This window comes from Geotrypetes seraphini, chromosome 13 (assembly GCF_902459505.1).
Source record: "Geotrypetes seraphini chromosome 13, aGeoSer1.1, whole genome shotgun sequence".
Taxonomy (NCBI): Eukaryota; Metazoa; Chordata; class Amphibia; order Gymnophiona; family Dermophiidae; genus Geotrypetes; species Geotrypetes seraphini.
This window is the reverse complement of record NC_047096.1, coordinates 29,382,607-29,408,176: the sequence shown is the minus strand read 5'-3', so window position 1 is coordinate 29,408,176 and position 25,570 is coordinate 29,382,607. Positions and strand designations below refer to the sequence as shown.

General features: G+C 42.2%; 1 protein-coding gene across 1 annotated transcript; it reads left to right on the top strand.

Moving 5' to 3' along the window:
• The first annotated feature begins 3,900 nt into the window (after nt 1-3,900).
• Nucleotides 3,901-15,606, top strand: LOC117347883 (indolethylamine N-methyltransferase-like). Its single transcript, XM_033919368.1, has 3 exons — nt 3,901-4,151; nt 6,429-6,636; nt 12,935-15,606. The coding sequence occupies exons 1-3, from the start codon at nt 3,998-4,000 to the stop codon at nt 13,365-13,367; spliced, it is 795 nt and encodes a 264-aa protein (XP_033775259.1). The 5' UTR covers nt 3,901-3,997; the 3' UTR covers nt 13,368-15,606.
• Nucleotides 15,607-25,570: the final 9,964 nt, after the last annotated feature.

The window sequence follows — 25,570 nt, the reverse complement described above, 5'->3', positions numbered from 1 at the left end:
ACAGTGCATGAATCTGAAAAGGGGGTGTGGCCAGGGCCAGATCGTGGGCATTGCTAAAAGTTATGCGCATTCTTATAGAATACGCCCGATGCGTGTACAGCTTAGGTGCAAGCTTTTAAGACTGGTTTTAGCTGGCTTAAATGCCTGCAACTAAGTTATGAGACACACACAGGCGCTAAGCACAGTTCTAGAATTACATTGAGCGCTGTTCTAATCAGCACCAAATTTTTTGGCACCATATATAGATTATGGCCCTCAGTGTGCAAAAGCATACAGAAGCAGCGAACTTGAAAATATATATAAATGGCTCTTTCTTGTCCCTTCTCCTCGGAGTTCCTTCATTCACTGAGAGGAATTTCTGTTGCTGCCAAAAATAAGAGCTATAAAAACAAGCTGGCATCTACAAATAGCTGGGGGCTAGGGTGGGGATAATATGAACAGGCTGCTATAAATCCTGGGATTTTCTTGGTAATTTCAGACTTGCAAAGCTTATCATAAATGTAAAGTTAGCTCTCTCTCCTACAGCTTGTTAAATTTTATGTATGTTGAACTAAAAGCTATACAGTTTTTAAATCAAATCCACACGGCCAGATTCTTTTCTGCTAGTAAAACATTAACATTTTGACTTTTTCAATGGTAAGTGGAAAATGTCACATGACTCGTGTTTTGGTCATACCACTTTTTATGCTTAATGTTGTGCCTCTTGCATGGCAGGGGATGCAGTCTAGAGAATGACAAAATTCATCACCGTTCCCGTCCCCGCGGGAAACCATCTTCATGTCATTCTTTAAGGAGAGAGGGAAGAATCATAGAAACATAAAAACATAGAAGATGACGGCAGAAAGGGGCCATGGCCCATCAAGTCTGCCCACTCTAATGACCCACCCCCCATGACATTACCCCCCTAGAGTTCCCATATGTACATCCCATTTCTTTTTAAAGTCTGGCACGCTGCTGGCCTCAATCACCTGAAGTGGAAGTTCATTCCAATGATCAACCACCCTTTCAGTGAAGAAATACTTCCTGGTGTCGCCATGAAATTTCCCACCCCTGATTTTCAGCGGATGCCCTCTTGTGGCCAAGGGACCTTTAAGAAAGAAGATATCCTCTTCTACCTCGATACGGCCCGTGATATATTTAACGTATCAATCATGTCTCCTCTCTCTCTCTATGTTCCTCGAGTATGAATGGCCATAACCACTTACCCGCAAGCTTTGCTTTGAAGAATGCTGGTGTAGAAGGACAGAGGTTGAAATAGATACTACAGAATGACAGTGTCTGGTATCCAGAGCAGATATTGTGATGTCATAATGCCTCATTCCACCAGTGCCTAAGAACCAATCACATCAGTGATGTCACAATGGCTTCATTATCCTTGGCTCACATAAGAATCAGAGTATGAATGGCCACAGCCACTGACCCGCAAGCTTTGCTTTGAAGAATGCTGGTGTAGAAGGACTGAGGTTGAAATACTCACTAGAAAATGACATGGGATTATTTCCCGCGGTTATCCGTGGGGACGGGAACGGTGATGAATTTTGTCACCGTGTCATTCTCTAATGCAGTCCTCATTTTTCTTAAGGAAGCTAGAACCACTGCCCCCATTATTTTTTTTAAAGAGGGGAAGGGATGGGGGTGCAGGTGTGCACTAATGTTGCACAAGTAACTTTAAAAGTTTATGGGAAGGGGGGAGCCTTATCTTGTGTTCTTTCTCAAGCTCCTTCTTTTCTTTCTTTCTAAGTCTAATAGATGCTGGCATTGTCATACTGGTATAGGGACTTTGGATCATCTGTTGTATTTTTGCCCGTTTATATTAATATAATGGAAGTCAATTTGGGGACAAATAAATTTAGTACTAGATTCAAATGTTCCAATGTCATATGAGGCTATAATTTGTGGAAAAATTTTACATGTGAAACCCATTCTAGATAAATATAAGGGACGTCTATTTATGATCCTAACAGTATTCAGGATATCAATTGATTACAAGTAATTGGAAAAACCATGATAGAATTAATTATACATTTTGGTGGGTGAATGTGTGTACTACATACAGATACGAACAAATTAACGCAGAATGTAGGGGTTTTAGTGAGGTATTTAATAAAATTTGGAGCCCACTGACTAAATTTGTAAAAACATAATAATGTATTTTCATCATAACTCTTCTTTTCTTTGGTTTATTTATCTTTACACATCCAGGGGGGTGGGGGGTTGGAGGGAGGGGAATAAATATTGATAGTGATATTTGGGTAACTTTATTCTTTATTTGTATTGTATATTAGGATATATTATGATATTATTATATGCAGGAAAATGAAATTATTGAATGATATTTATGTTACCTGTATAGATAATAGTGGAATATCTTTTGTTCTTACATTTGTATGACACTGTTTTTGATTAAAAATCAATAAAGAATAAAAAGAAATAAAATAAAATAAAAATAAAAACTTCTGGCATAGCTTGATAAAAGGAGGGGTAAATTAGTTTGATATTCAAATCTGGGTCATGTCTGGACACCAGCACTGAGTATCCAGGTATAACTGGACAAGTCAAAGCGGGGATGGGGCAGAACCGGATGTAGACATGCATCCGGGTTCATGAGGCTCCAAATATGGTAAACCTAAGCAGGGCAGGATTAATTCTTCAAGGGCCCCTAGGCACACAAGTACACTGGGCCCCCTGTCCCGCTCCACCCCACCATGCGCCCAGGAGGAAACAAGAAGCTGCGTCAGAGGGAAGCTTTGGGCAAGCAACACCGCTTACACAATTACAGTTCCCGTTGCCTTTCTTATCCGTGATGCTTGCTTGTATTACTTTCCATCGAGGGGGGGGGGGCCACGTTGCCGATCAGGAGGGCCTGCATTGCCAATCGATGTTGGAGGGGCCCATCGCTGTTTGGAAAAAACAATGTTGATGCCCTCCTTCATCAGGCCCCCTGACCATTTAGGGCCCTAGGCACATGCCTACTTGGCCTATTGGTTAATCCTGCCCTGACCCTAAGGGGGGCATCTCTAGTGGTATAGTGCAGGGGTAGGCAATTCCGGTCCTCGAGAGCGGGAGCCAGGTCAGGTTTTCAGGATATCTACATTAAATATGCATGAGATAGATTTGCATCTCAAGGAGGCAGTGCATGCAAATCCATCTCATACATATTCATGGTGGATATCCTGAAAACCTGACCTGGCTCTGGCTCTCGAGGACCGGAATTGCCTACTCCTAGTATAGTGGAATAGGGCAGGAGCAGTCCCTCTCCACTCTGCCTTTTCTGACTCCAGATGGAAAATGGTAGGTGCTATCCCCTGCAGTAATTTCATGGCACTACTGCTAGAAAGTCAGCTTTCTATTTATGGGCATTTCTCATGTCATTTTAACCCTGAAATGACAGGGGAAATATGACTCTGGGGGTATTTTTTCTTTGTTGTAAACAGTACACAATATAAAAGGAACATAGCCTCTGAAATGAAACATGAATAACATGGAAAATTAAACAAAATGAAAACATAGTAGGGTTACCATATGGCTCCAGAAAAAGGAGGACGAATTGAGAAATCCGGGTTTTACTTCCACTGAAAGCAATGGTAGTAGGAGGATGGATTGAGACAGCTGGGTTTTACTTGCATTGAAAGCAATGGAAGTAAAACCCAGATGTCTCAATCCATCCTCCTTTTTCTGGAACCATATGGTAATCCTAAACATATGGTCTGCATGCCCCTATTGCTTTCATATCCTTTTAAAACAGCACATCACCAGTTGATAGCAAGACCAATGAGGCAGCACAGATGTGCTTTCTTGGGGTAGGTATGAAAATGTGGATTAAAAAATCTCCTTCCCACCCTAATGCAGACTCTGAACACCAGTGTCTGCGTTTCTGATTAGAATTCAGACTACATATCCCTGCATGCAAAGCGATTGGTTTATCCTGACGGATGACAAGAAAACTTTTGCTCTCTGGACTGCAACTAACCTACTCTCCATGCTCTAAGATTGCAACATGACCTCAAGCTTCACAGACAAGAATGAGTACTTAAAGTACTTTCAAGCCAGAGATTACCTGGGAACCTACTATACATTTGACTCATGTGACGTTTCAGAGAACAGATTGCTAACATTCACACTGGAAAAACTACATCAAACATTCTCTTCTGGTGAGTACTGTCTGCAGTCCTTTCCTGCCTGGTGCACAGGCCGACATTGTGCAACATGTTTCATTCTTGGCTTCTAGGGTTTGCATGGTAGAGGCCAAATCTCAGTGTTACAGGAAATTTGTGCAACAGTGAGTTGCATTGAGACAACAGATCTTTGAGCTCGGTATTGAAAAAAAAAAAAAAAATCACTGGTAAAAAGAAAAAGTTAACTAACTGCTTTGTTCAGTTAACTTTTCTGGGTATTGGTGGTCTGAACATACTTGGCCACAGCTCTTTATCCTGTCAGAGAAACCGGACAAATCTTTTCCAGCCTGTGCTGAATATCAGCACTGAGCGGATAAAGTGAAATTATGCCTTTCAAGCCCTCTCTTTTTAATTTGGGCAAAGTTTCCATGTGCTGCAGCTTCTCTGTGCAGAATTTGGCTGGTCACCAAGTGGAGAATTTTAACCAGCTCTATCACTGATTCTCTGTATGGCTTAGATAAATCTCTTGATATCCCTGCACCTTGGCTCTATTCCCAGCCCTTTCACTGACACTCTAGGGCTGTGTATCGCAAACTGTGTGCTGCAGCAGATTTCAGGTGTGCCCCCACGAGACTCCGGTAAGGAGGAGAGGCGCTGGCTGACTGCTTATAGGATGTGCCTCTCGCAGCAAGGGGCAAGTCCTGTAGAGTCAGCCGGCACCAACGTCTCTCCTCCTATCCTCACCCCTCCCCTCCTCCAGGACCCCCACCAAATCGAAAGCTTCAGGGTCGCGGCCAGAGAGAAAAAGTTACAACACATTGTAAAGGAAGGTTACATTGTTGCAAGAGGGGAAGCAGTTACATTACGTTGTGGAGGACACTTATAGTGTCAAGGAGATACTGTGGAATTGGAAAAATTCCACTTTGGAAATGTACTTATTAATTTATCACTAGTATTAATCTTCTGGCTCTGATTGGCTCAGGTTCTTTAAGGCCCTCCTATGGGAGGGGCCTTAAGCATCTGGGACAATCAGAGCCTTAGGCCCCTCCTCGGTGCATTCCGGGATGCACCAGGAAGGGGAAGGCCCAACATTTTGAAGAGGTGAGCCTGCCAGCCAGAGGGAGTAGGCATCCCTCAGCCTGGCCATGGCCTGAAAGGTATGGGGATGTTGGAGGGTGGGCATCACCAGCGTCAGGAGGGAGTGGGCATCCCTCCTGCTGGGGGGGGCATCACTGGCAGCAGGAGGGAGTGGACATCCCTTCTGCTGGGGAGGTGGGGGCGTGGGCATCACCAGTGGCAGGAGGGAATGGGCATCCCTCCTTCCAGAGGTGTTGGAGGGACGGGGATCCCGGTGGCGGGAGGGAGTGGGCATCCCTCCTGCTGTCCTCTAATTGGGGGGGTGTTTTTTATGTATAGGTAAATTCTGCATGTGTACCAATGCAGATTGGTACACACGCAAATATAGCAACCCTCTGTGAACCTCATTTGCAGATCATTATATTTATGACCGCGACAGCAGCCCATAGAATTTTACCGCAAAGTTTAGAGAATCTTCCCCTCGGAATTTAAGACGTTGGTTGGTTGGGCTGAGAACTTTTCAGCACCTCCTCTTATCATAAGGGAGTTAAAATCTTTCCTCCAATGCCAGTAGGCGGTGGCAGGGTATAAATTCATTTCAGAGATCGTCACTTGACGTTTCTACTTTCTGGTTAGTATAGTCCATGAATTCAGTCTCTGGCATTGTTATCTGACGCTGTTCCTGCTGGGAGAAGAAAAAAAAAAAAAAAAATCAGACCAGGATGGAATGCTCACCATCTCCACTGGGAGCGTATTTAAAGACATTCACTACCCTCTCTGTGAAACAGTATTTCCTTATTTTACTCCTAAGCCTACCACCCAGCTGCAACCATAATTCATGGCATCTAGGGCTCCTTTTACTAAGCTGCGCTAGCGTTTTTAGCGTACGCATTTTAGCTCAATGCTGGCATTAGCGTCTAGCGCACGTGCTATTCTGTACGTTAAAGCCCTAACGCAGCTTAGTAAAAGGAGCCCCCTAGTTCTTCAGTTTCCCTGTCTCTAAAAAGACCAGTTTCATGCTAATAAGTTTCAAGTATTTAAACATCCGTATCCTATGTCCCCCGGATATACATATTCAGGTCTTTGTGTTAAGATTGTCTCTGATGTATTTGTGGCGAAGAAATGATAACTAGCAGTAGTTGTAGTTGCCAAATGTGTAGCTGCCTTTGTTGATTGGACCCTAGGTTTTATTTCTTCCACGTGTCTTGGTTTTCATTGTTTAATTTTCTAAACCAGGTAATATAACAGGGGATATCCTAATAGATATTGGCACTGGTCCCACCATCTATCAGCTCCTCTCAGCCTGTGAGTGCTTTAGAGAAGTCATCGCCACAGATTACATGGACCGGAATCGGCAGGAGCTGGAGATATGGCTAAAGAAGGAGTCAGGGGCGTTTGACTGGAGACCAGTGGTGAAGTTTGTTTGTGAGCTGGAAGGTGACAGGTATGGGCTATTCCAATAAACAAAAAAAATCAATATGGTTAGTGGATTAAAAACCATCCAAAATGCAGATAATCCAGTAGACACAGTACTTGAACGCAGAGACTACCAATCGCACATCCTAATTTCAAGGGCACATTACGGGCTCCTTTTTACAAAGGTGCGCTAGCGTTTTGGTGGTGATTTTTTTGACCAATGATTGAGAGTATAACAGCCTACGTCTTTATGTAAGGCACTAGTTTTTTTTTTTTTTTACTGAGGTCTTTTTTTCTCCATTACTTTTTGAGGTATTTAAATATTTAGGGCTCCTTTTACAAAGGCGCGTTAGGGCCTTAGCGCGTGCTATAGCGTGCGCTAGCTGAACAACTACCGCCTGCTCCAGAGGAGGCGGTAGCGGCTAGAGCGCATGCTATTCCGCTCGTTAAGGCCCTAACGCGCCTTCGTAAAAGGAGCCCTAAATATTTAAATACCAAACATACTATGGGCTCCTTTTACTAAGCTGTGCTAGCGGTTTTAGCACGCGTGCTAGATGCTAACGCCACCATTGAGATGTCGTTTGTTCTTGGCGTGTAGCGTGGGGTTAGCGTGTGTGGCAATGTAGCACGCGCTAAAAACGCTAGCGCATCTTAGTAAAAGGAGCTCTATGTTGTCATAAAACAGTATATTAAAACTAATCTATCTTTCAGACCTGACACGGTCTGTGTTTCAGCTTTCTTAAAAAAAAGCCTGCCTCAGGGGTACAGAAGATGGTCCAATAGATGGTGCTCAAACAATCCAAAATAATAATTGTCTGACAACACAAAGACTAAAAAACTATATGTTAAAATATGAGACCAGTGTCATTCTGGTGGGAAAACATGGTCTCATATTTTAACATATAGATTTTTAGTCTTTTGTGTTGTCTGATGATTATTATTTTGGATTGTTTGAGAGCACCATCTATCGGATGATCATCCATACCCCTGAGGTGTACCCCTGAGGCTGGCTAATAAAAAAAGAAAAAGCCAAAACACGGACTGTATCGGGTTTGCAAGATAGATTGGTTTTAATATACTGTTTTATGGAAACATAGTATATTTGGAATTTAAACAGTTATTTGTATTAATTAAGCTTTTCTTTATCTCTGATTGATGTGTACAGTTCCTTCCCCACTTTCTCTCTGTTTAGCTACAGCTTCCATAAATATTAACCAGATAATATTCAGCCCATGGTGGTCAGTATTTTTATTAACACTGTTACAGGCAGAATTAGCCCTGGATATTCAATGTTGGGCCATATCCAGATACCAGCATTAAATATTGGGCTAATTTGGTATGTGTTGTCCACCAGGGCAAATGTGAGTCTCAGCTGATATTCAGCCTGACATCTGCATAAAGACATTTATGTGGATCCCAGCTGAATATTGACCAGGACATATATAGGGACATCTGGCCCAGGGCCTGAGCCCCCTCCCCCCACCAGATTGCAATCTCATCTCCCACCCCATAACAGCAACAGATGCTCTTTTCCTATCCCCTATAGCAGCAACAGACATCCCCCTTCTGACTCCCCTTCCCACTCCCCTTAAAAGAAACAGCACCCATGGATCCCCCCCCCCACCCAATTAGGCCTCCCCCATGCCTATCTTCTTGATCCCTCATTTCTCCCATTCTGGCTTCCTCTTCAAAATGGCTGCCATAACCTCTAGTGGCAGCCTTATGGTATCTCCAAAGTACTGTAAGACTACCACTAGATGTCAAGGAATCATTTTGAATGGGAAACCACAATGGTCAGGATTGAGTAGGCATCCCTCCTTTCCTGTCTATCACTAGAACACCAGGGATCAAGAATGTAGATCTGGGAAAGGGGGGATCCAGAGAGGCTATTATGGGGGTAGAGGAGAGATTGGAAAGGGGCTGTTTGTTGCAGTGGAGATGATGGGAGGAGGAATTCGAAAGAGGCTATATGTTGCTGCTACAGGGGATGGGTGGGAGGATTGGAAAAGGACTGTCTGTTGCTGCTATGGGGAGAGTGGAAGGGGGATAGAAAGGTGGCTGTCTGTTGCTATTGGGGGAGGGGGAGGGGGAGTGAGATGGATGGAGGAAGGATCTGAACACTTCAGGCCAATACCCAGAAGTTATTTAGTGTCAGCACCTGTATAGCTAAGTGGGCATAGTTAAGACTATCTTTGATCCTATATGCCCTCTGAGCTATACTGGGATTGGCACTGAATATTCCTGGTATTTACAAAAATGCTGGCTCCATCCCACCTTTGATCTCTTAATGCCCCTGTATGGCTCAGTTCCCAAAAGGCCAGTTAGGGCAAAAATTTAGCAACACAATCCAAGTGCCACTGTTCATTGTTGGATAGCCCCATGCAGGCAATTTAACTGGGCAGGAGTCCCATAATCACAATAACAACATTAATTTTATTAAACAAGTAACTAGTAACTAATACCATATATCAGGGGTCTCAAAGTCCCTCTTTGAGGGCTGAAATCCAGTCAGGTTTTCAGGATTTCCCCAATGAATATGCATGAGATCTATGTGCATGCACTGCTTTCAGTGCATATTCATTGGGGAAATCCTGAAAACCTGACTGGATTGTGGCCCTCAAGGAGGGACTTTGAGATCTCTGCCATATATTCATACTTTTCATGGTAACTTAATCTATTACTTTTATTACTCTTTCAACATCACCTTGTCCTAAATATGTGGAGGGACATTTTCGATAGGACATCTAAGTCTGTTTGGATGTTTTGGGAACGATGTCCAGAAATCCAGTAGAGAAAATATCCATTTTCAAAACAGCAAGACGTCTTATCTTTTTTTTCTGTAATGTCTTATCTAGACATTTTGGCCCTTAGTACGTCTCTCATTTTTTTGGCCATTTTTGAATACAAAGATGTCCAAATGAAAAATACACAAAAGCAAGCTATTAGGACATCCAAGCAGCCAGCATTCTTAGCAAACTGGCCACACAGACCTCTGAGCAGAGCAGAGGGACATTCTAGGGCAGGGGTCTGCAACCTTTAAGACATAAAGAGCCACTTGGACCCGTTTTCGAAAAGAAAAAAAAACTTGGAGCCGCAAAACCATTATAAAACATTTGTTATATGTTTTTTAAGCTTAGCCCCGGCAACTTGGGATTGTGTGTTTGGGCCTGCACTGCTCCTTGTGACCCTGGGCAGGTCACTTGGTCCCCCCCATTGCCCCAAGTATATAGATAGATTGTGAGCCCACCAGGACAGACAGGGAAAATGCTTGAAAACCTGAATACATTCTTGTAAACCATTCTGAGCTCCCCTGGGAGAACAGTATAGAAAATTGAAGAAATAATCAATTATTCTATTTTTTTGGACCATTTTTGGAAAAAAAAAAAAAAAAAAAATCCTAAAGAAAAAACAAACAAGCCATTGGGATGTAGGAGGAGGGAATGCAGTGAACTTTACATAAAAAAGTCCCAGGTATACCGCTCACCATTACCCCCTTATATTGTATGGTGTGCCCTCAAAAACCCACCCAAAACCTACTGTACCCAACTGTACACCACAATAGCCCTTAAACCTGCAGGTAAGTTTTGGGTGGGGGGGCTCACATGTTTCACCAGACGTGTAGTAGGTAGAGTTGGATAAGGGCCTGGTTCTCCATCACTATAGTCCACTGCACCAACCAGTAGATTACTCCAGGAACCTGCTTGCTGCTCAATTAGAACTGGTCATACCATCTGCAGCTGTTAGACAGGCTGGTATGTACTGTTTCTTTCCCTTCTTTGTGGGGTGGGAAGGGGTTGGTGACCACTGGGGGAGTAAGGGGGAATCATGCTTTAATCAGGGGTGTCAAAGTCCCTCCTCGAGGGCCGCAATCCAGTCGGGTTTTCAGGATTTCCCCCAATGAATATGCATGAGATCTGTTTGCATGCACTGCTTTCATTGTATGCTAATAGATCTCATGCATATTCATTGGGGAAATCCTGAAAACCCGACCGGATTGGGGCCCTCGAGGAGGGACTTTGACACCCCTGCCTTAATCCCTGCAGTGGTCATCTGGTCTGTTTGGGCATCTTTTTGGCACTTATTTGTTATTGAACCAGGTTAGCCTAAAACATCCAATTTTCGTCCTGGACATTTTCTACAATGTTCCATGATTGCAGAAATACATCCAAATCATAAGCCTGCTCTAGTTCTGCCCAAAACACACCCTTGAGATTTAGACACACCTCAGACAAACTGCATAGAAAGGCATCCAAAATACAGGGTTTTGAGACTAGGCATTTAGATGTTTTAGCAAGAAAACCGTCCAAATGCTGCTTTATACCATTTTTGGGGACATTTTTTCTCTTTTGAGCATGAGCCCCCGTAAGAAGCAATATGGCAATTCTTTAAAGAACGGAAAATATAAACGATCAAGATTTTTTTAATTTATGTTATTCATAGGAACCCAAACTATGAGAAATCCAAGCATGCACTGCTGTTTACCAGGTGCAGTTCAGCCACCTGCTAAGCACCAATGTCCATCTTATCCTTCCCTCTATAATTCCCTACCTGAACACTGTGTATAGCACTTTTTTGTCTAGTTTGTTATAACTAGATTATAAGCTCTTTTGAGCAGGGACTGTCTCTTCCATGTTTGATGTATAGCGATACATATGCCTGGTAGCGCTATAGAAATGATATTTAAAAAATAAATAAATACATATAAAGCTGCCAGCCGTTTGCATGAACTCTGATCTCTGCCCCTTCCCCAGCCTGACCCAAACCCCTCACCCTGTTTGAACACTTTCTAGCTGTGTAGTGGCATTCTGCCCCCTAGCCCGGATATGGCTGACCCTCTTGTTTCCTTCCTCCAGTGCCAGTGTGAAAACTTAAATCACCGCATTAAGATCCATGGCCCCCCAACTCGAGTTTCGGCTCTTCATCAGGAGGGGTCACTGTTAAAATCATTAAAACTAGTAAACATCATCTTTATTGTAACTAAATTTACGTTATCAATCTTATAAACTTTATCTCTTCTCCATATTTTAAATTGCTCATCCTAGGTAAACTAAAAAGCTTAACTTCATACCTCATATCGGCAACAAATGCCTGGAATGGAACTACGATAAAGGGGCTCCTCTCTAAACTACGTCTCCTAATCCACTCTTTATAAGGCTGTGCTTCGGGAACCCGGAAGTGACATAACCCGGATATAAAATAGTTTATAAATTAAACCATTCTATATCCAAATTTAAACCCGAAGGTGTAAGGGTTTTCCAGTTATATATAAATCTCTGTTCTTTCCGTTCTAAAAGTTTAGATAAATCACCTGATGGATCTTAATGCGGCGATTTAAGTTTTCACACTGGCACGGTTGCACCTTTTTTGGGGCACGACACAGCACTTTGAGAAACTGTGGTTATCAAATTCCCAACCCGATGGAGATTCCAGATAACTTATTTTATAATTGTTCTTTATATTCAGGGTTGGGTAAGGGACAGTAAAGGCAACGATGGTCCTTATAATAACCACAGTTAGGTGTTATCATCTAATTAATGGTTATGTGGTCTGAGCACTTTACTATTTAATGAAAAAATTATATTTATAGGCAGAGCTGTGATAGATTGGTAATCCAGTCTGGATGTTGACATTTTAATAGGTTGTGCAATGGGTTTCGGTCATATAAGTAAACCAGCACAGAAACCATTTTTGCATATGGTAGCCATTGGATCAGGATTATGCCTCTGACTCATGACAACACACACAATGAGGAATCCACCCTGTGATGTTCCATGGCAGAAGTTTGCCATTGCCTTCTCCTGTGCAATGTGTGGCTCCACTGTGTCACTGCTGCCCAATACAGGACCCCTCAGCCTATAACACCTGGTATTCCCAGGTGGTCCCACAGCCAGGTACTAGCCAGGTCTGATCTTGCTTAGCTTCTGATAGTAAGCCAGGGAAGCCAGGCTGTAGAGACATAGTAGCCATTAATGTGCAGGTAAACTGGTTGTTATGAGCACCCTGCAGCCCACTGTAGCTTTCTGCATCAACTCTAACGACAGTATTTTCTTATTTTTTGTTTTCCCTGATTATTTTCTTACCCCCTCTGCCCCCCAACATATCAGGATCGTCATAAGCCTATTGTTATTTCCTCCTTCTTCAGAGCAGGAGCAGGCAAGGCACTTCAATGAATGTGCATGAGAGAAATTTGCATTTACTCCATTGTTTGCCAGTCTTTCTCATACACTCCATCAAGGTTAGCTAGAAAATCTGACCTGGAGAAGCAGGGTGCCCGCCCCTGGTTCAGACGTCACTTAATCTTTGTACTTTGAATCTGTATTTTCTAGTGAAAAATGGAGAGAGAAGGAAGAGACGCTGAGGAGAAAGGTAACACAGGTTCTGCCTTGTGATGTCACCAAGAAGAACCCACTGGACCCACTAGTTCTGCCTCAGGCTGATTGTCTGCTCACATTCTTGTGCCTGGAAGCTGCTTCTAAAGACCTGGATACCTATGGCCAGGCCGTGAAGAATATAACATCAATGGTAAAGCCAGGGGGTCACTTAGTGTTACTTGTGGTCTTGAAGGAAACGTATTACATGGTTGGGCAACACAAGTTCTCCTGTCTCTATCTGGAGAAGCAGCATGTGGAAAAAGCTATAGAGGAGGCAGGGTGCTCTGTGGAGCATCTCGAGCTGTTTCCTAACCTGGAGAAAGATACCTGTGCATTGGCAGATTACGATGCTGCACTGTATCTCGTAGCCCGCAAAACAGACCCATAAGAGCCCGGGTTCTAAATGCAGTAACCATATGTGTAACATTCTAACAATTCACTATAAAACTCCTGAAGGAACCTTAGGGTTCTAGCATATATAGGATTACCAAACATCCAGATTTCCCCAGACATGTCGTCCTTTTTGAGGGACTGGGGCATAATCTGGTAACCCTATATATATATATAGATAGATATAGATATATATAGAGATAGATAGATAGATAGATAGATACTGGGGTCAATATTCAGCACTAGTTAAATGGGTAGGAGTGGCTTCTACCTAGTTAACCAGGACTGTCCGGGTCTTCACGAAACATTCAACTGCATATAACAAAATCCTGAGTGCTCTTCTCTCCATAGCACTCAAACATATTCTTTCTAACTGGAAATCGGCCAACTCTCTCTCCTCACATCATTGGTGGCAATTGGTACTACAATATTATAAATACGAGTTGACCCTTGCAACAAAATTTACAAACACGTTTTCCTTCAATAACCCCAAACACGTTTTCCTTCAATAACCAATGGTCCCCCTTACAGGTGTATCTACAATCGCTGCCAAACAGTGTTTAAAATATTTTGCAGTTGTTTTGTTTTAATAATCTCGCTGTCTCTGAAGTACCGAATGTAAGCATGCATATAAATAAAATACTCATAAGGTCTAACCTGATATTTGTACTGTGATGCTCATTGATGTTTTGTTATTGTTTTTGTTTCTTGTAACTTTTTGAAAAATCAATAAAATTTCATGGAAAAAAAAAACTGCATAGTGCCACTGAACATCCTGCCAGAAATTGGGTCATTAGGGCATAGACAGGGGGTGGGTAAGCAGAGTGGGCAGACTTGATGGGCTGTAGCCCTTTTCTGCCGTCATCTTCTATGTTTCTATGTATCTATCTAGTTAGTGTGGGGGCAGAGCCAGGAGTTACCAAAGTACTTATGATATTCAGTGGCAGTAACTAGAAGCTAGCCGGTTAACTTTGGACAGTAAAATGTCTGTCCTGTGTTATCTAGGTAGCTATCCTGATATGCCTCTAGCTATTGGTAGTACCTGGGTAACTTTCAGTAGGCCATCCATTGCCAAAACCCCCAAAGATAAAATCAAGGAATCCACAATTCAACTAAAAGGAAAGACCTTCCCCCTCGATCCGACCATAAAAATTCTGGGAGTCACGCTGGACAAAAACCTATCCCTAGAAAACCATACCGACATCATCGCCAGGAAAAGCTTCTCGGCACTCTGGAAACTTCGCACCATAAAAAAATACTTCAATGACACTGCATTCCGCCTACTCGTACAATCCTTCATCCTCAGCACTCTCGACTACTGCAACATCATCTTCCTTAACGCTACAAAGAAAACTACCAGGAGATTAAAAATAATTCAAAATACCGCAGTGCGCCTCATTTTTGGCCTAAAGAAATGGGAACATGTCACTCCATTCTATCACCTACTGCACTGGCTGCCAGTAGAATCTAGAGTTCTCTTTAAATTTGCATGCTTTTGTTACAAAGCGGTTAACGGTTCTTCCCCAAGTTACATAAATACCCACTTCAACCTTTACTGCAACAAAAGGACACCACGCAGAATTCAACTGTTCGCCTTCCCCTCGCCAAAACACTGCCTTCTCAGAAGATCCCTTGAAAGTACTTTCGCATTCCAAGCAGCCAAGTTGAACCCATGGCTGGCCCAGTTGATACTCGAGGCCCCTAATTACCTTGCCTTCAGAAAACTACTAAAAACTTACCTATTCAACAATCACAACCCCTATTTAATCCCTTCACCTCACATAACCCCGGCCCCACCCCCAACCCCTTCCTCCCACACCTGATTCCCCCTTGACCCGCTCTCCCCTTCCCTTGCCTAGTCCGATCTAATCCACAATTTTCAGTTAAACTGTTATACATCTTCCTTTCATTGCAGACTACTGTAAATTGTGGTAACTTCATTGCTGATTGTTGTAAATTGTAAACTGTTGTAATTTACTGTAAATCTACAGGTAACTTGTTTGTATATCTGCTTGTAACAGGTTGTAAATAAGATTGTCAATGCAGATCATTTGTTAATTGTTGTAAACCGCCTAGAACTCGATGGGTATGGCGGTATATAAGAATAAAGTTATTATTATTATTATTATTGACATAAATGATTCCCATGGGTTTATTTCAGGCTTTGTGAAATATAGGTTAGACCAGGGGTAGGGAACTCCGGTCCTCGAGAGCCATATTCCAGTTGGGTTTTCAGGATTTCCCCAATGAATATGCATTGTAAGCAGTGCATGCAAATAGATCTCATGCATATTCATTGGGGAAATCCTGAAAACCCGACTGGAATATGGCTCTCGAGGACCGGAGTTACCTACCTCTGGTCTAACCTATATTTCACAAAGCCTGAAATAAACCCATGGGAATCATTTATGTCAAGAGGGTTTTGGCAATGGATGGCCTACTGAAAGTTACCCAGGTACTACCAATAGCTAGAGGCATATCAGGATAGCTACCTAGATAACACAGGACAGACATTTCCCTACCCCTGGATTAGACTGTTGTTCCCCACGTGCCTACTCTTTGTCTTTGTATCATTATATGAAATAGATTACACTTTTCACTCCATGTTTGCAGGGGTTAGGGGAACAGCCGGCCCGTAAATACCAAAAAATCACGAATAACTTTAGGGCCGACTCTGGCCCACCCTCGCCTCCCAGACCTTTCCACTGTACTTAATTTTTAATGCCTGGTGGTCTAGCAGTGAAGCAGGGCAGAAGCGATCTTCCTACGCTCCTGCCCCGTACAGAGCCAGGAACAAAAATGACTGCTGTGAGTTCCCACGAGACCACGGGAATTCATGGCAGCTATTTTTGCTCCCAGTTCTGCACAGGGCAGGGGCATAGGAAGATTGTTTCTGCCCTGCTTCACTGCTAGACCACCAGGCTTTAAAAAGTAAGTACACTGGAGAGGTACAGGAGGTGGGGTTGGATCACCCAGATGAAAACTGTGAATAACCGAAGTAGCGAGTTCCGAACCCGCGAATATGGAGGGGGATGTGTACCTTGTATTTAGCATTCTTGTTACTACAGCTGGAGAATTCAGTCTTTCCCAAATGCTTAGTTTTAAATGTATCCCTTATGCCTTTAACTGGTTGGTGATGTTTGTACATTTTCATGTCTACTGAAGCAATATTATACATGAATAAATCTCATCTTCATAAGCAGTTGATTTATCCTTTATAGTGCTTATTGTCTAGGCAGAAAAGCGCTGGTATTCAGATGCGTGGACATCATTTGGGGAACGGGATTTGGGTAGGCTGCCCAGTGCACTACACTTTCTTAGTAGCCCCACCACCTGCAACCAGCTACAGAGCTCAATCACAGCATGATCCTACCCCATTCCATCCTCTCTCCCACCAGCAGCAGGCGTAAGTGAGCTTTCACCTGCTGGCACTCTATCAGCTTTATGACATAGGAAAGAATTAGAGTGCGGGAAGCTGAGAAAGAGAGAATTGCCTGTAGTGCCTTTCTTTCTCTCTCCTCTTCCTCCCCTACTGATGTCTTCAAAATTAAGAAACTTTATTGACCTGAAAATGTTGTACATGTTGCCAAAGTGATACATAGAGGGAACAATTTCAAAAGTGACTCAAATGTGTTAGAACAGCATTTTTATGCTTAAAATGGAACCTTTAAAACTGTCCAGGGTATAAGCACAAACATACATTATATGATATGAGGAAATTCTGTAAAATAGATGTTAACATTAATTATACACATTGTAAGCATAAATATTAGCATGTATGGCAGATGAAGATTAATATGAGCAAGTGCAAAGTGATGCATATAGCTACATGATGCAGGGTTTCACATTAGGAGTCACCGCCCAGGAAAAGGATCTAGGTATTGTCATTGAAGACACGTAAATACCCTAAGCCCAGTGTGCCTAGGAAGTGACGTCAGAGGGAAAGCCAGTGCCAATGTGGGCAGCAAGTTGGTGGTGCCGCTTGCATCGGGAAAGTTAAAGAGGTACGGGGGAAGGGAAGGAGCATGCGTGCGGAACAGGGGGCAGAGAAGAGGGCAGGGGAGAGGCACCACCATCCCCGCACCTCTTACCCTCACTACGCCCACAGTTTGTGCATCCAAACTCTTTCTGAAAAGTTACATAGGACACTGAAGGGTTATTGCTTAATGGCGATAGAAAATGTTGAGACTGAGGTGAAATTTTAGCTGTTCTCAATGTTCTCCTCAAAGCAGGGACAGTGGGCTGGAACATGGAAAACAAATTCAATCAACATTTTATTCCAAAACCAAGAACAAGTGAACCAAGCAGCTCATTACAAAATGTTCAAAGGACCGTTGAACACATGACATAGCAAAGGCCAAAACAGGATTGCATGAGGACAGAAGATTAGTGATTTTGTCCATATAAATAACTTCTTTTCCATGCAAAATGTTAAAAGTGTCACATGAAAGCTGTAAATTGTACCACTGCCTGTTGCATAGGCAATGAGACCCAGGGGCAGAATTTCTGTATCATCTTCTGTGCTGTGGAAGAAGTACTTACACAATGCGCTACAGATCCTGGTTCTGTGCTGCTAGAATGTCATCTTTATTTTCTACTGACTGCGTGGTTGTGCAAATGGATTTTTCTTTCCAAGGACAGAATGTCCTAGTATTGTGTGGAATCCTTCCCGGACCCACTAAATTCCATCTAAAGGGCTCTGATAGGGACATTTCATAATTGACGCTAGAAGTTAGGTACCGATAAGTGTGGCACTAAGCATGATTCTTTTTTTTAAAAAAAATTTTAATTTATATTTTATTAATATTTGTTACATCCTAGAATTGCTTTAGTATCTCTACAAAAACTGATTGCAGAGGGAGGGGTAAATTTTCCCAACTTTTATAGGTATCATCAATCCTATATTATGCGCCAGGGTATGTATTGTGTCCTCCCAGAGCTCATTGAAAATATCCCAGATTGGTTATGGTTGGAATGGCACCTCATGTTTCCTCTGCGATTATGCCATGTTCTCAGTATCAAAATGCCTAGATTATATAAAGAAAATAGAATATTAGTAGATACATGGAAAACATTAAGATATGTGAGTAATTTAACACCTATTCCAATTCACAAATCAACAAATCAAACTATATGGCTGAACTCCAAGATTCAAATTGGCAGATTTAAGGTTATCTGGAAGTATTGGATGATAGCAGGCATATGTGTATTAGATGATGTTATTTCTAATGGTAAGCTGCTTGATTTTTCACGGTTGCAACATAAATATGGCCTCAATAAAACACAAAGTTTTAAATGGATGCAACTGAAGCAGGCCATTCAGGAGGGGTTCCCTGAATGGAAAAATCTTAATAATCAATATAGCTTGGAGTTCTTATGCTTTCAGGTGGACTTCCTGGGGCACCAGGCCGGCCAGTGATATAAATTGTTAACTGGATTTATCAAAAAGAAACCAGAGTGGTCTGAGAGACATTTGGAGCATTGAGATTAAGCATCAAATTACTGTGTCTCATTGGCCACAAATTTGGACTTGGAAGATGAGATGTGTAGTGTCTGCATCTATGAGACAAACTTGTTTTTTTTCTATTACATAGAGCATTATGGACCCCTGTTCGGTTACAAAAATTAGATAGCTCTAAGTCTAATAGATGTTGGCATTGTCATCTCGAAGCAAGGACTTTAGATCATTTATTATTCTATTGTCCATTTATTATGGCTTTTTGGAAATCAATTTGGGGCCAAATTAATTGTTTATTAGAAAACCAAGTGGCATTGACCTATGATACTATATTATTTGGCATGTCAATGAGGACAAAGAGTCAGATATCTTCGAACAATAATAAGCTTTTGATAATAATGACAGGGGTTGCCATACAACAAATTACTTTAACTGGAAGAACTGGAATAGACTGAATTATAATTTTTGGTGGAACTCATTGTGTCATATATATAAAATGGAAAGAGTAATAGCTACACAGCAGGGGTATTTAAGGAAATTTCAAGATGTGTGGGAGCCATTAACAAAATATTGTAATGAATAGATGCCATTTTTCCCTTAAGTTCAATATTCAGGAAGGGCAGGAATTTTAGTATATCATCTTCTATATAGGATATTAAATATTTGTTATGAAAGGGTGAGAAGAGAGGGAAATAAGGTTATATGATTTGTATTATTGCTGAATATTAAGTGATATATTTATGTTAAAATGTTTTAACTTGTTGTCACACTTATTGTAAATTTGAAAATGAATAAAGATTTTATTTAAAAAAATATTTGTTACATCAATAACAAAAATCAAGAAAAGCAAAAAAGAAACAATTCAAAAAAGAACTTAAAATTCAAATTAAGACTTATGCCAAGTCCATATTAACAAGGGCCGCTCAGTACAGAAAATAAAAATTATATAGGAAACAATATACAATCATTCTTAACATGCAAAATGACCAAATCCATTATGTCCTTAACCTTCTTCAACAATTACATTAGTATCTGAAACTTTCAGTGAAACCTTATCAATCAAAAAATTATCCAATTGTGACAGATCTACAAAAACAAATTTATCAGCTTTATAGTTTACAACACACTTGCAAGGGAATTTTAAGAAAAAGTAGCTCCCACAGCTATAATTTTATGTTTAAGCTGTAGAAACTGTTTTAGAACATAAGAAGTTGCCCCCTCTGAGTCAGACCAGAGGTCCATCTTGCTCAGCGGTCCGCTCCCGCGGCGGCCCATAAGGCCTAGTGCCTGAACAGTGGTCCCTGATTAATTTTGTAACTTACCTCTAATCCCATCCCTATAATCTACCTCTACTCTTATCTGTACCCCTCAATCCCTTTGTCTTCCAAGTACCTATCCAAAGCTTCTTTGAACCCCTGTGCTCATGTTTATCACATCCTCTGGTAGCGCGTTCCATGTATCCACCACCCTCTGTGTGAAAAAGAACTTCCTGGCGTTTGTTCTAAACCTCTCCCCTTTCAATTTCTCCTATGTTTTGTCTGTCTGGACACATCAGGAAAAATCGTTGTCCGCAAAACAATGCTTGTTTGATTCTACTGTATATAAGTTAGACACCCATTATACACCCACGTTCAGAACTGCCTAAGCATGCTTTGGTGTCCTTATGCATACTAACTTGGCACCCTGAGCATAAGAACATAATAATAGCCTTACTGGGTCAGATCAATGGTCCATCAAGTCCAGTAGTCCATTCTGACAGTGGCCAATTCAGGTCCCTAGTACCTAGCCAAAACCCAAGGAGTAGCAACATTCCATGCTACTGATCCAGGGCAAGCAGTGGCTTCCCTCATGTCTTTCTCAATAACAGACTGTGGACATTTCCTCCAGAAAATTGTCCAAATCCTCCTTAAAGCCAGCTACGCAACCCGCTCTTACCACAAGTTTTTCAAGTTTTATTAAAATTTTTATTCAATTGCAATATCTTAATTCAAAGCAATGTACAATTAAAAAGGGGAAATCCAACATATTTGAATATTCTTAAAAACAAAGACATTAACGAACTTACACACGAGGAAAGTGGGAAGAACTACGATGCATATAGAAAAGAAACACAAAAAAGGTTAAAACAAAAGGAGAGGTAAAAGGTTTCATCATTTATTTCCTTGAGGGTGGGACAGCCTTGTAAAATTCAGGTCTTGAAAGCCTCTTTGTATAGCCAACATTTTAGCATTCCTTTAAACCTATTAAGAGTTTTTTCTTCCTTGATGTGAGCTGGCAACGCGTTCCAAATTTGTGGTGCTGTAACCAAGAAGATTGTGTCTCGTCATCTATTTATGGTTCTTAGGGATGGGACAAAAAGGAGATTTTTGTCTTCAGATCTATGTTATTGGGTTGTATGACAATGCGTTTTAGAGCTTAACTAGTCTCTGAGTGAAAAAATATTTCCTCATATTAGTTTTAAAAGTATTTCCCTGTAACTTCATCGAGTGTCCCCTAGTCTTTGTCATTTTTGATGAAGTGAAAAATCGATCCACATGTACCTGTTTTACTCCATTCAGGATTTTGTAGACTTCAATCACATCTCCCCTCAGCCGTCTCTTTTCCAAGCTGAAGAGCCCTAACCTTTTTAGTCTTTCCTCATGCGAGAGGAGTTCCATCTCCTTTATCATCTTGGTCGCTCTTCTTTGAACCTTTTCTAGTGCCACTATATCTTTCTTGAGATAAGGAGACCAGAATTGAATGCAATATTCAAGGTGAGGTCGCACCATGGAGCGATACAGGGACATTATAACATTCTTAGTCTTGTTAACCATCCCTTTTCTAATAATTCCTAACATCCTGTTTGCTTTCTTGGCCGCTGCCACATGATTCTATAAACAGGGCCTAGAGGCGCCTAACTCCTAGGTGCATTATGGTATGGCTATTAATAAACTTAGGCGTCAGCAAGCATCATAATGTTAGCGCCAGTATATCAGGCCAGGGTTTTCTGATCTAATTTACCAGCACCTAACACAGATGCCTGAGTCATACCATGACTATTCCTCACCCCTAACCATGCCTACTTTCTGGGTAGGCATAGGTAGGCACCTCTGTTTAGGCGTCACTAGTTGCTGTGTGAGTTCCACATGGAGCTCATAATTAATCATTTTCTAAGTTAGCTTTTAATTGCATGGTCAATTACCATGCCAATTAAGCCGATTAAACAAAATTTGAGTTCCGGGCGGAACTCGGCTAGGCACTGCCAATCTTGCTGCCTTGCGGTGTCTAACCTAAGCACCACTTATAGAATCAGGGCCACCCTATTTGTACCAGGGTTTTCTTCACCTAAATACCTGCACCTAAATTAGGATTCACAAATAGGTGCCTAACCCAAACAACACGCCTATGATCCACCCCTAACCATACCCACTTTTTGTGTAGGCGCTTTGGACTAGGCGCTTACTTTTTATGGAATTGTGTTTTCTGAGTTAGGTGCCTAACTTTCAATTGCATGCAATTAAAGCTGATTACAAGTTAAGTACCAATATCAGCACCAATTATTTATTTATTTACTTTGGTTTTAAAGTCCATCCTCCCTAAAGAGCCCAGTAGGGGCTACAGATCAACATACACAATATGAATCAGCAGTAGGGTAGCACACACATGCTCTTACATAAATTAATATTTGAATCCGCACTTAAGCCTATTTAGGGTTACCAGACGTCCGGAAAAACCCAAACATATCCTCTTTTTAGAGGACTGTCCGAGTTCCCAGATGGATTTTCCAAAACACAGCAGTTTATTCGGGTTTTGGGGAAAGTCCCAACGAACTCCGGCATCTGGAGGACCTCTGAGTATGTGCGGATGATGTCACACACATCCGCGCATACTTGAGGCATTCCAGACAGGACCAGAGCTCATCGGGGAAGAGAGGAGGCTATGTGGGGGCATGGCTGAGGCGGAACTGGGCAGGACCAGGTTTATCAAGGTTTTTTTGCTCTCAAAATATGGTAACCCTAAGCCTAACTTTAGATGGCATTTACAGAATCTGGGCCTTTACCGTCAACCCTATCTTTCCTTAGTTGCTTTCATTTCAGCCACACTTTTTTCTGTTCATCAGCAGAGATGTGCATTCATCTGCAATAACATGTCCCATATTGTTTCAGTAAGTTCTGGATTGGTTTGGTTTTGGAGGGCTCACCATACAATATAAGCTGGTTATAGTAATGTGTTCCTGGGACTTTTAAATGTGACATTCACTGCAGTACCCCCTAGAACGGGGGTCGGCAACCCGCGGCTCCAGAGCCGCATGCGGCTCTTTTTCACCTTTGCCGTGGCTCCGGTAGTGTGTCACGCGGGCCGGAGTCTTTCAGTGGCTGCTGCGCGCTCCTGAAGAATGGGAGGCGCGGAGGATGACGTATGATAGAGGTCTGCACGGGAACGGGGATCGCCGTGCCGCCAGACCAATCAGCAAGCAAGGCTTTCATCTGTGTACGTGCTGAGCTCACTGCTCAGCATGGCTATTTCCCGCCGCGACGCCGGACTTGTAAGCTGCATGCCTGCATCGCCAGAATCTAGGTAGGCTGTTTTCATCCCCGTGGGAGTCCCGTGGGCCAGGGGGCGTCCCCGTGGGAGTCCCGTGGGTCAGGGGGGCATCCCCGTGGGAGTCCCGTGGGCCAGGGGGAACAGGGAGACAGAAAGAAAAAGTTGGGGGAGAGAATGAGGTCTGGAGGAGAGGAAACATACAGGAGGCTGAAAGAAAGGAAGAAAGATTGGATGCACAGTCAGAAGAAGAAAGTGCAACCAGAGACTCATGAAATCACCAAACAGCAAAGGTAGGAAAAATGATTTTATTTTCAATTTAGTGATCAAAATGTGTCTGTTTTGAGAATTTATATCTGCTGTCTATATTTTGCACTAAGGCTCCCTTTTACTAAACCGCAATATCGTTTTTTAGCGCAGGGAGCCTATGAGCATTGAGAGCAGCGCGAGGCATTCAGCGTAACTCCCTGTGCTAAAACCTACTATTGTGGCTAATTATATGGGGGGCCTGGACTCTGGCACATTATATGGGGGGGCCTGGACTCTGGCACATTATAGGGGGGACTATGACTCCTAGCACAATGTAGGGGGGAGCTATGGCTACTAGCATATTGTGGGGGCTCCTATTGGCTACTGGCATATTATAGGGGGGCCTGTGGCTACTGGCACATTATATGGGGGGCTTATATGTATGTATGTGAGCAGGTCTTCTCCAACATGAACTATATTAAAAACAAACATCGATCACACCTCACAGATGACAGCTTGCAAGCCTGTGTGAAAATGAAGGTGACGTCTTACAGCCCTGATGTGCAGACACTGTGCACTGAGGTTCAGGAGCAAAAATCCCATTAACCAGCTAAATTAAATATTTTAATTAGCTATTAATGTGCAAAAATATATTTTACATTGTTAAGTGAAAAAGTCCTTTTTTTCTTCAGATTGACAGCTAACTGCATGATCCTGTATATAGCATTAAGATAAGAAACAATATATGCAGTGTTAGATTTGTTTTATAATGGTTTTGCGGCTCCAAGTTTTTTTTTCTTTTCGAAAACGGGTCCAAGTGGCTCTTTATGTCTTAAAGGTTGCAGACCCCTGCCCTAGAATGTCCCTCTGCTCTGCTCAGAGGTCTGTGTGGCCAGTTTGCTAAGAATGCTGGCTGCTTGGATGTCCCAATAGCTTGCTTTTGTGTATTTTTCATTTGGACATCTTTGTATTCAAAAATGGCCAAAAAAATGAGAGACGTACTAAGGGCTAAAATGTCTAAATAAGACATTACAGAAAAAAAAAGATAAGACGACTTGCTGTTTTGAAAATGGATATTTTCTCTACTGGATTTCTGGACATCGTTCCCAAAACATCCAAACAGACTTAGATGTCCTATCGAAAATGTCCCTCCACATGTTTAGGACAAGGTGATGTTGAAAAAGTAATAAAAGTAATAGATTAAGTTACCATGAAAAGTATGAATATATGGCAGAGATCTCAAAGTCCCTCCTTGAGGGCCACAATCCAGTCAGGTTTTCAGGATTTCCCCAATGAATATGCATTGAAAGCAGTGCATGCACATAGATCTCATGCATATTCATTGGGGAAATCCTGAAAACCTGACTGGATTTCAGCCCTCAAGGAGGGACTTTGAGACCCCTGATATATGGTATTAGTTACTAGTTACTTGTTTAATAAAATTAATGTTGTTATTGTGATTATGGGACTCCTGCCCAGTTAAATTGCCTGCATGGGGCTATCCAACAATGAACAGTGGCACTTGGGTTGTGTTGCTAAATTTTTGCCCTAACTGGCCTTTTGGGAACTGAGCCATACAGGGGCATTAAGAGATCAAAGGTGGGATGGAGCCAGCATTTTTGTAAATGCCAGGAATATTCAGTGCCAATCCCAGTATAGCTCAGAGGGCATATAGGATCAAAGATAGTCTTAACTATGCCCACTTAGCTATACAGGTGCTGACACTAAATAACTTCTGGGTATTGGCCTGAAGTGTTCAGATCCTTCCTCCATCCATCTCACTCCCCCTCCCCCTCCCCCAATAGCAACAGACAGCCACCTTTCTATCCCCCTTCCACCCTCCCCATAGCAGCAACAGACAGTCCTTTTCCAATCCTCCCACCCATCCCCTGTAGCAGCAACATATAGCCTCTTTCGAATTCCTCCTCCCATCATCTCCACTGCAACAAACAGCCCCTTTCCAATCTCTCCTC

What these genes read in the sequence shown, in the direction of transcription:
- LOC117347883 (XM_033919368.1), top strand. Translation starts at nt 3,998, where the DNA reads ATGACCTCAAGCTTCACAGACAAGAATGAGTACTTAAAGTACTTTCAA. An exon ending in ACATCAAACATTCTCTTCTG is followed by an intron (nt 4,152 to 6,428) that starts GTGAGTACTGTC and finishes TTTCTAAACCAG; the next exon opens with GTAATATAACAGGGGATATC. An exon ending in TGTGAGCTGGAAGGTGACAG is followed by an intron (nt 6,637 to 12,934) that starts GTATGGGCTATT and finishes TGTATTTTCTAG; the next exon opens with TGAAAAATGGAGAGAGAAGG.